The 11671-nt window shown below is 42.1% G+C and overlaps 1 protein-coding gene across 2 annotated transcripts in view; it reads left to right on the top strand.

Moving 5' to 3' along the window:
- The first annotated feature begins 76 nt into the window (after positions 1-76).
- LOC120054784 (RNA polymerase II elongation factor ELL-like) overlaps positions 77-11671 on the top strand; it is a 49262-nt gene continuing 37667 nt past the window's right edge. For both annotated transcript variants that reach the window (XM_039002405.1, XM_039002404.1), the window contains exon 1: positions 77-261. In XM_039002405.1, coding sequence (XP_038858333.1) covers positions 127-261 — 135 coding nt within the window. In that variant the 5' untranslated portion in view covers positions 77-126. The remainder of the gene's footprint in view (positions 262-11671) is intronic.

Genomic DNA, 11671 nt, shown 5'->3' with positions numbered 1-11671 from the left:
CAATTTAACTTGTGACTTCATCACGCAATGCACGTAGCATGAATATTCATTGTTAAGCTAATGATAGGTTTGTGCGTTTACGACACAGTGCTGTTCGTGCGTGAGCGTGGAGGAAATGGTAGCAAGATGGCGGCGTTGAAGGAGGAGCAGTGCTACGGATTGTCTTGTGGACGAGTGAGCAATGGCAGTAATGTCTCCGTCTTTCACGTAAAACTCACTGACAGCGCCTTGAAAGCATTTGAAGGTTATCAGAGCAGCAAGGTAAGTTAACTCAAGTACATTGTTATTTAACTACACGTTGGGTCTATTTTGCTGGGTGGCTGACAGAGCTAGCAGTGGATATGGTAACGTTACTTCACTGCCAAACCATGCCAGCTCAACTAGAACTAGCCAGCAAGCTTATTTGGTTCGATAGTCACTTAGCCAACGTTTAGCTATTTTATTTACATGAGTTAGATGGTAGTTAATTACTCACTAGAAAAGTTAGTCCTTTTTAGCTAGGCAACTGAGCAATATTTTTTAAATTATTTTTATACAGATTAGTTAACTTTTTTAAACCTGAACGTAGTGGCAAAAGAGGCTGGTAGCTACCAATGTGTTTCAGATAACACTAGGTAGCTTTATCCCGAAGGCTCGCTAACTCGCATAACAAGTGTTCTTGTCAGCATAGGTAGGAATTCAGCTATTTAGTTTGTCGTTACAACCACTAGTCGGAATCGATTAGTTAACGGTCAACTTCATTAACTAGCTAGGTAGCAATGTAAGCTAGTTAGCCAACATTAACTAACCAATTTGTTACCTAGATTTGCTGTTAATCCTTTGATTCGGGGTCTGTAATGGAGCTAGATTGTACGTTATAACAACCATATATTTTATGTAGTTAACTGTTTTTAGCTAACTAGACTGCTAACGTTAGCTAGTGGTGTAGAACAGCTAACTTGGCCAATCGATGACATTTGGAAAAGTTTAGTAGCTAGCTAAGTTTGCCGAGTTAACATTAAACTCTGGCGAGCAATGTCATCAGCTAGCTACCTAGCCAGCTATGCATGAATTGTAATCCACAAGTAAAGTGCAATAAAAATCCCTAGTTTACGTTGCTTTGCTCTGTTGCTTCTGACAGTCCTGAAAAGTGAGCTTTAAGGCTAGAAATCAGTAGCCCAAATTGCCTGCTCGATCTTGCAGTTTTGGTCAGTTTAACCTTCTCCCATTTACAGCGATTATCATTTTTAAAAGCTAGTAAATAACAATGTTCTTGTGGTGATGATAGTCAGTCATGGACTTGGAGAATTATGTTAGCTAGCAATATAAAAGGTCCCCTCCCTACCTTTTTTTTGATTCTACTCCTCCCTTGCTTGATTCTAATTGGGGAGCTGGCTGGCTGGCTCATTAAATATTTGACTGAGAAAAGCCTGGTCATGCAAGCTAGCTACAGTATAACAAACAAGTTTTATAGGTAGTATGGCAAGTGTTTTTATGATTGTCTTTAAATTAAGTTAGGGAAGAGGAAGTGCCCAACAGCCAGTGATATTTGACATCAGCTACCTACCCTGGTAACACTTAACAGTGTCCTTGATGTAGGTAATAAGAACATGAATGATATCCTGCTGTGCTTGTCTTTGAAGCACATTGCCTATTAGTTTCATAATTCTGTTGCATTGTCTTGCCCACTAAACAAACATTAATTTAAAGACTAGGCTACATTGTTAGGAGTACAATGCAATTAGTCTGGGTAGCCCTTTGATTAGCTGTTCAGAAGTCTTATGGACCAAGACTTGGTGCTCCCGTACTGCTTGCTGTGCTGTAGCAGAGAGAACAGTATCACTAGGGTGGCTGGAGTCTTTGACCATTTTTAGGGCTTTCCTCTGACACCGTCTGGTATAGAGGTCCTGGATGGCAGGAAGCTTGCCCCCAGTGATGTACTGGGCCGTACGTGATGCAACCAGTCAGGACGCTCTCGGTGGTGCAGCTGTAGAACCTTTTGAGGACCCATGCCAAATCTTTTCAGTCTCCTGAGGGGAAATAGGCTTTGTCGTGCCTTCTTCATCATTTAAGTCATTTAGCAGACAGTCATTTCTTCATGACTGTCTTAGTGTGTGTTGACCATGATCATTTGTTGATGTGAACACCAAGGAACTTGAAGCTCTCAACCTGCTCCACTACAGCCCCGTCTATGAGAATGGAGGCGTGCTCGGTCCTCCTGTAGTCCACAATCGTCTCCTTTGTCTTGATCACGTTGAGGGAGAGGTTGTTGTCCTGGCACCACGAGGCCAGGTCGCAGACCTGCTCCCTATAGGCGGTCTCATCGTTGTTGATCAGACCTACCACTGTTGTGTCATCGGCAAACTTGATGATGGCGTTGGAGTAGTGCCTGGCCATGCAGTCACGAGTGAACAGGGAGTACAGGAGGGGACTGAGCACGCACCCCCTGAGGGCCTACTGTGTTGAGGATCAGAGTGGAGGATGTGTTGTTACCTACCCCTATCACCTGGGGATGGCCTGTCAGGAAGTCCCGGATCCAGTTTCAGATGGAGGTGTTTAGTCCCAGGGTCCTTAGCTTAGTGATGAGCTTTGAGGACACTATGGTGTTGAACGCTGAGCTGTAGTCAATGAATAGCATTCTCACATAGGTGTTCATTTTGTCCAGGTGGGAAAGGGTAGTGTAGGGTGTAATAGAGATTGGGGCGGTATGCAAATGAGTGGGGTTAGAGTTTCTGGGATAATGGTGTTGATGTGAGCCATGACCAGCCTTTCAAAGCACTTCATGGCTACAGACGTGAGTGCTACGGGTCAGTAGTCATTTAGGCAGGTTACCTTGGTGTTCTTGGGCACAGGGACTATGGTGGTCTGCTTGAAACATGTTGTTATTTCAGACTCAGTCAGGGACAGGTTGACAATGTCAGTGAAGACACTTGCCAGTTGGTCAGCGACTGCTCAAACTACACGTCCTGGTAATCCGTCTGGCCCTGCAGCCTTGTGAATGCTGACCTGTTTAAAGGTTTTACTCACATCGGCTGCGGAGCGCATGATCACACAGTTGTCCGGAACAGCTGATGCTCTCATGCATGTTTCAGTGTTACTTGCCTCGACGTGAGCATAGAAGTAATTTAGCTTGTGTCACTGGGCAGCTTGCGGCTGTGCTGCCCTTTGAAGTCCGTAATAGTTTGCAATAGGCCTGCCACATCCGATGAGCGTCGTAGCCGGTGTAGTAGGATTCAATACTAGTGCTGTATTGACACTTTTCCTGTTTGGTGGTTCGTCAGAGGGCATAGCTGGATTTCTTACAAGCTTATGGGTTAGTCCCGCTGCTTGAAAGCGGCAGCTCTAGCCATTAGCTCAGTGCAGATGTTGCCTGTAGTCCATGGCTTCTGGTTGGGGAATGTACGTACAGTCACTGGGGATGATGTCATCTATGCCCTTATTGATAAACCCAGTGACTGATGTGGTGTATGGAAGAATCCCAGAACATATTCCAGTCTGCTAGCAAAACAATCCTGTAGCTTAGCATCTGCTTCATCTGACCACTTTTTTTATAGACCGAGTCTCTGGTGCTTCCTGCTTTAATTTTTGCTTGTAAGCAGGAATCAGGAGGACAGAATTATGGTCAGAATTGCCAAACGGATGGCGAGGGAGAGCTTTGTACGCGTCTCTGTGTGAAGTAAAGGTGGTCTAGAGTTTTTCCCTCTGGTTGCACATTTGACATGCTGGTAGAAATGTGTGGTAGTTAAACTGGAGGGATTGGACCGCTGTGATCTGTGGCGATGCGGGATAGCTTTTCTCTTTTATTGCCCTGCCTGAGCTTGGCGCTGATTTCAGAGGATGCAGCTTTGTAGTTGATGAATAGTGGCATTTTTTTAATGTCTTTCATCCCAAGGCTCCATTGTCCACTGCTGAGGGAATTACGTTTTGAAATGTCTCTCGTAGAGGTTAAGAGCGTTGGGCCATTAATCCAAAGGTTGCTTGTTCGAATCCCAGAGCCCGCTAGGTGAAAAATCTGTCTGTACCCTTGAGCAAGTCCTCCCGTACAGACATGCCGAGTAGTCCCTTAAAGGGATATTCACCCAAATTACACAATGACATATTGGTTTCCTTATCCTGTAAGTAGTCTATGTACAAGGTATGAAAGCAATAAATGCTTTGGTTTTATTTCCCTTACTCTTCTTCCAAATGCTAAAGTTTTAGCATTTGATTCACATTCAAATCATGGTACCGATATTAGCATTGTCTTAATCATCTGAAATTATCTAACATTTGAGTCGCTACAGTCACTTATAGATTTGAACATGATGTGTGAGAAATGCTAATATCGGTGTCGTGACTTTAATATGATTTGTGTTATATGGGATTTGGGCAAATGCTTTTGGCGAAGGTGCCAGGGAAACCAAAGCATGGATTGCTGTCGTTTTGGTGAACTATCCTTTTAAGCTATGTCAGTATGTAATAGTATAAACCTCATCCTATATTCACTGGTATTAGACCACAAAGGCGTCCTCATGCTTCCCAGCCAGAACAGTTCGGAAGAGTTTGTGCATATAATTTGTCCATTTGATGATAGTTTGGCAAAAACTTCAATTAATGACAGATTTCTTGTTATCTTAGATTATTTCTGACTCTTTTGGCTACAGCGTCTCAAAATGGACAGACAGTACTGAACTCAGCAAAAAAGAAAAGAAACGTCCTCTCACTGTCAACTGCGTTTATTTTCAGCAAACTTAACATGTGTAAACATTTGTATGAACATAAGATTCAACAAATGAGACATAAACTGAACAAGTTCCACAGACATGTGACTGAAATAAATGGAATGTGTCCCTGAACAAAGGGGGGGGGGGGTCAAAAGTAACAGTCAGTATCTGGTGTGGCCACCAGTTGCATTAAGTACTGCAGTGCATCTCCTCTTCATGGACTGCACCAGATTTGCCAGTTCTTGCTGTGAGATGTTACCCCACTCTTCCACCAATGCACCTGCAAGTTTCTGGACATTTCTGGTGAGAGTGGCCCTAGCCCTCACTCTCCAGTCCAACAGGTCCCAGACGTGCTCAATGGGATTGAGATCCGAGCTCTTCGCTGGCCATGGCAGAACACTGACATTCCTGTCTTGCAGGAAATCACGCACAGAACGAGCAGTATGGCTGGTGGCATTGTCATGCTGGAGGGTCAGGATGAGCCCGCAGGAAGGGTCCCACGTGAGGGAGGAGGATGTCTTCCCTGTAACGCACAGCGTTGAGATTGCCTGCAATGACAACAAGCTCAGTCCGATGATGCTGTGACACACCGCCCCAGACCACGACGGACCCTCCACCTCCAAATCGATCCCGCTCCAGAGTACAGACCTCGGTGTAACGCTCATTCCTTCGTCGATGACGAACGTGAATCTGACCATCACCCCTGGTGAGACACAACCACAACTGATCAGCGAAGAGCACTTTTTGCCAGTCCTGTCTGGTCCAGCGATGGTGGGTTTGTGCCCCTAGGTGACGTTGTTGCCAGTGATGTCTGGTGAGGACCTGCCTTTTCAACCTGCCTACAAGCCCTCAGTCCAGCCTCTCTCAGCCTATTGCGGACAGTCTGAGCACTGATGGAGGGATTGTGCGTTCCTGGTGCAACTCGGGCAGTTGTTGTTGCCATCCTGTACTTGTACGTTCAGCTGTCCGTCCTGTCTCCCTGTAGCGCTGTCTTAGGCGTCTCGCAGTACGGACATTGCAATTTATTGCCCTGGCCACATCTGCAGTCCTCACGCCTCCTTGCAGCATGCCTAAGGCACGTTCACACAGATGAGCAGGGACCCTGGGTATCTTTCTTTCTGTGTTTTTCAGAGTCAGTAGAAAGGCCTCTTTAGTGTCCTAAGTTTTCATAACTGTGACCTTAATTGCCTACGTCTGTAAGCTGTTAGTGTCTTATCCTCTCTTGGGTACGTGAGACGTTAGCGTCCCACCTCTTCAACAGCCAGTGACACTGCAGGGCGCCAAATTCAAATACAGAAATACTCATTATAAAAATTCAGAAAACAAAACATATTTTACATAGGTTTAAAGATTAACTTCTTGTGAATCCAACCACGGTGTCAGATTTTTTTAAATTCGCTTTACGGCGAAAGCATACCATACGATTATTTGAGAACATAGCCCAGCAGACAAATCATTACAAACAGTAACCAGCCAAGTGGAAGAGTTACACAAGTCAGAAATAGAGATAAAATGAATCCTTTACCTTTGAGGATCTTCATATGGTTGCACTCAGCAGACATTCATTTACAAAATAAATGTTCCATTTGTTCGATAGTCGCAGACAAAAAATCCTAATTGTATCTGTAAAGTTCATAGAAACATGTCAAACGATGTTTATTCAATCCTCAGGTTGTTTTTAGCCTAAATAATCGATAATATTTCAACCGGACAATAACGTCATAAATGTGAACAAGAAAGGCACCCTCTCGGTCTCGCGCATGAAAAAGCTCTGTGACACTTTAGGGTCCACTCATTGACTGCTCTTCTTCATTTTTCAGAATACAAGCCTGAAACAATTTCTAAAGACTGTTGACATCTAGTGGAAGGCATAGGAACTTCAATTTGAGTCCTAAGTCAATGGATACTGTAATGGCATTGAATAGAAAACTACAAAACCAAAAAGAAAAATACTTCCCAAATGGATTTCTCAGGTTTTCGCCTGCCAAATCAGTTCTCTTCTACTCAGACACTGCAAAGAAAGGAGGGAAGTTAAGATGACAATGCCTTGTGCTCCAGTTTTGATATCTGTGCCCAGGACTCCCGAGTGGTGCAGCGGTCTAAAGCACTGCGTCACTACAGACACCCTGGTTCGATTCCAGGCTGTTTCACAACTGCTGTGATTGGGAGTCCCATATGGCAGCGCACAATTGGCCCAGCGTCGTCTGGGTTTGGCCGGTGTAGGCCGTCATTGTAAATAAGAATTTGTTCATAACTGACTTGCCTAGTTAACCTCTTTGGGCTCAAGGGGCAGTATTGAGTAGCCAGATAAAAGGTGCCCATTTCAAAAAGGCCTCGTACTCAATTCTTGCTCGTACAATATGCATATTATTATTACTATTGGATAGAAAACACTCTCTAGTTTCTAAAACCGTTTGAATTATTTCTCTGAAACAGAACTCATTCTGCAGCACTTTTCCTGTCAGGGAGTGAGATTTCAGAAATCCAGGTCCCTGTTCTGAGATCAGTTTATAAGTCCCCATGCAAGCTATGAGGGTACATGCACTGCATACGCCTTCCTCTAGATGTCAGTAAGCGGTGAGACTTTGAATGGAGTCGATTGTGCAATCTGGGACCTTATATTAGACCGTGGAACAGGAAGTACCGTTCTTTTCAACAGTGCGCTTGACGCATGAAGACATCAGAATGGCGTCCTGCAAACGCTTTCGTTTTAGTATTTCTATATCTCCGGTCATGTTTTTATTCGTTATAGGTGTTAAAGACATCATAAGGTAGTTAATTTAAACCGACTTATAGCAGTTTATTGCGATTTTCTGGGATTTCTTTGCCATGCGCTTTCACGAGTTGGACACCACTCCAGTTGGCGGCTAACGTTTAGCGGCTAATTCGACCGGACAAGAGGATATCTTTCAACCCAAAGACGATTGTTTTGAAGAAAGGACACCTTGCCCAAGATTCTGATGGAAGCTCAGCTAATAGTAAGCAGTCTTTATGCTGATAATTCATTGTTCTGTTGAAAAATGTCAAATGCATGAAACGCCATTGCTTGCAGTGTAGCATTGTGTTATCGCAGCCTGTATTGCGCAGTAAGGTTAATTTTAAAAATGTAATTCGGCGATTGCATTAAGAACTAATTTGTCTTTCAATTGCTGTCCAACCTGTATTTTTTTAGTCAAGTTTATGAATAGTTTTCGATAAGAGTAGGTGGCTTTCCAAGATGGCGCCGGACAGATTGCTTGACGTTATGGACACTATTCTCATTGTATAAGCACAATTTGTGCCGCTAAATATGCACATTTTCGAACAAACTCTATATGCATTGTGTAATATGAAGTTACAGGACTGTCATCTGAAGAATTCTGAGAAGGTTAGAGAAACAATTATTAAATTTTTTGGTGGTTTATACGTGTTAGCTATTTTTGCCTTGAATCAATGCTGTTGTTATGTTTGCTATTGTGCTAAGCTAATATAACGCTATATTGTGTTTTCGCTGTAAAACACTTGATAAATCGGAAATATTGTCTGGAATCACAAGATGCCTGTCTTTCAATTGCTGTACACTATGTATTTTTCAGAAATGTTTTATGATGAGTATTTAGTTATTTGGCGTTGGTGTCTGTAATTTTTCTGTCTGCTTTCGGTGCAATTTCTGACTGTAGCTGCAATGTAAACTATGATTTATACCTGAAATATGCACATTTTTCTAACAAAACATATGCTATACAATAAATATGTTATCAGACTCATCTGATGAGGTTGTTTCTTGGTTAGTGGCTATTTATATCTTTATTTGGTCGAATTTGTGATAGCTACTGATGTAGTAAAAAACGGATGGAGTAAAAATAGTGGTGTCTTTTCCTAACGTGGTTAGCTAATAGATTTACATATTGTGTCTTCCCTGTAAAACATTTAAAAAATCGGACATGTTGGCTTGATTCACAAGATGTGTATCTTTCATCTGGTGTCTTGGACTTGTTAATGTGTGAAAGTTAAATATTAAAAAAATATATATTTTGAATTTCGCGCCCTGCACTTTGAGCTGGCTGTTGTCATAAGTGTACCGGTGTCGGGCTTGCACGCCAAACAGGTTAAAAAAAAAAAAAAAAAAAAAAAAAAACAGCTATGAAGTGAGTTCCCAAGGTCTGGCTGGTCCTGTTTTTCCTCTGTCTGGGGACTTCTGTCTATTCCAAACACACAGCAGAATGACTAATCTTTTATTGCTTCTTGCTTTGTGAAATTAAATATTGGTTGTAGATGGAATAGAGTTGAGCACTGCCAGTTCATTTAGGCCTCTGGCCCCATGTTGACCAGGAGGAAAACCTATAAGATGGTATATAGAAAGTATTGTTTTAACACATCCTGTTTCACCATCCAATAATAAATTATTTCCTTTTCTAGGTCTAGTCCTCCTCTGAGAATGGTATTATACAGTAGGCGTGGGTGGTATCCAGATTGTCATACCGACCTTGTGCCATACCAGGATATTCGATAACACCGGCAATGAACTCAAGGGGGTGCCAAAAAATGGCCTTCTTACCAAAATGCTAACGAAATTAGCACAAGTATTAGTGCATTTTTCAATGGAGGCTGCTAGCTAAATATGCTAACCAGTGCAAATGAAAATAAACTAATTGCAGAGACATTCAATCCCGCTCCATAAAGTTATGCATGTATAGGTAGATGTCATTTTTGTTGAGTTGGGACATTGACAAGAGATGTGAATGAGAAACATTGTGCAAATGAACAGTTTTGACAAGTGCTTGTCTGAAGGAAGGCTCGAACAGAATGTGTAGGCTTCACGCTGTCTTTGTGGAGTCTGGCGTCGCTAGGGCAACAGGCCTGCCTGCTCTGCTCGGAGAAAACGGAGAGGAGAAGAAACGTAAGGAAATCAAGATCGCGGCTACTATACATGTAACTCATCCAATGGGCTTTGACTTCTCAAACATGGCAGAAAGCTAACATATTATGCCCCATCACCTTATTAATTCAGCCATGTACTTGCAAGTTAAATGTAGGGCTCACGGTTTTCACGCAGGATAAAAAGAATGCGTAAAATATCTAGTTGCGCTTTTATAAACGCTGAATTAAAAAGCTTATTGTGATTTCTGCTCGGCATCAGACTAATTTTGCGCTTCAGTTGCACTTCAGCACTCAGAATGCCGTTTGCAAATTCTCATCTATCAGCAGACAGCACTCGAAGTTATTTTCTCCGGTAAAATGCAAGCTAAACTAAGCAAAACATGAAATGTAGCTGGCTGCAATCTTTCTATGACAAACATTACAAATATGATGGCTGTGTATTTTTTGGGCTTTTTTCATAGTAAGCTCATTTATCTGTGGCTACCAGCCAAATAGCATTGCCCTACTGTTGTCATCTGATAACAGTTAAATGTTCTGCTGAATGTGTTGCTCTAATGCATTTCTTGTGAAGGAAAAATATAGTTGTATATCCTTGATGACTTGAAGCAAAAACACTGTTGGCTTTCAATATAAAACGGGACCCCTGTCAATACACAGCTGGAATCCCTGCTCCCGCTTTCTCCTGTTCTGGTATTTAAGTGATAATGCCCTAGAAGCCGGTGGTTGGAGGATTATATTGGCAAACGTATTGCACAAGTTGACTGAAGGTATTTACTAAAGTAGCTACAAATATAAAAATGTATTGAACTAGTTTAAATGGTATTTCCAAATACACCGGTATGCCGACCAAGCCTAAACAGAGGCACTGTTTTTAAACCTCACTGAGGTTCTGTAATCCGGAAGTTAGCAATGCTAACAACTACATGTAAAATCACAGAGAATGCGAACAAGCACATCAAACATTTTATACAGTCTCTGACCTAAACTGTACAAGGAACTTAAATGCTACTCAGTTTGCTACTTGTTTAAAACAGACATCACGGCTTTTGATCTAGGAGCGGATTCTCTGCTGTTACCAAGCAGAGACTGATTTTGAATAAACTAACCACTTTAGCAAGATGTCTAACTAGCTACTAAATTAGCAAACTGAAAACAACACCAGTGCATTTTTAGCACCTTTTAGACAGTTAACTTAATAGTTAAGGTACATGGCTGGCAAATTTATTTGTTAATTCCATACTAGATCACCTCGTTGTTGTGTGCTTGTAAACAAACACCACATGACTCGGGACTACCTGTAAGCTTCATAAAGAAAAGTAGTGACCGATGAAGTGAGTAATGTGGTCTAATAACATATTGCACAAGTTGACTGCAGGTATTTACTTGGATACAAATACTCAATTGTATAATACAAACGGTATTGAAAAACCTGTTATTTTCCAAATACCCCGGGAATACGGTATACCTCCCAATCCTATTATACAGCATTTAGAGCTTTGTGCTGTTTAAGTACGTTGTGCAATAGTCCTCAGGTAGCATGGCAGACTGTTATCCATGTATGACTTGAGCAGTGCCAACGTCAGCACGTTCCTCTGCTTGTACATCTGAGCGGAAGTACATAGTGAACTCGAGCTCCATTCTGGGGATTGCCAATCTGGAGACTAACACACAAGGAAAAATATGCCCTAATGCGATATTTTATCCTTTGAAGCTTTGATATAAATGTACTGCAATGTGTTAAAACGTGGCCTCTTTTATGATGCAGTCGTCCTCTACCCTACATATCCCCCAATTGTCAGACAAGCGCAGGTTGTAAAGAATTGAATACCATCCAAGACCTTTTCAGAACATTCTATTGCTGTACCATCTTGTTTTTTGATAGGCAGTGTTTATTCAAACGGCTGCTGGTTTTCATCAAAGTATATTTTGCCGCCAGATGCCTCCAGTTACTAAAGCAGTAACCTTTTTTAGAAAAGCAATCAGTGTATGAAATCATGCCAAAACCTTCAAGATTGCACCTACAATAGGCTATTTCAATAAAATGGATAGAAATTTAGTTAAACTTTTGGTGTTCCTTTGTGGGATGATTGACACTGTTTTGGCCCAAAGCCTTTTGGTTTCAATGGCCA

This window comes from Salvelinus namaycush, chromosome 10, assembly GCF_016432855.1.
Source record: "Salvelinus namaycush isolate Seneca chromosome 10, SaNama_1.0, whole genome shotgun sequence".
Lineage (NCBI taxonomy): Eukaryota > Metazoa > Chordata > Actinopteri > Salmoniformes > Salmonidae > Salvelinus > Salvelinus namaycush.
This window is presented reverse-complemented; position numbering and strand designations above follow the sequence as displayed.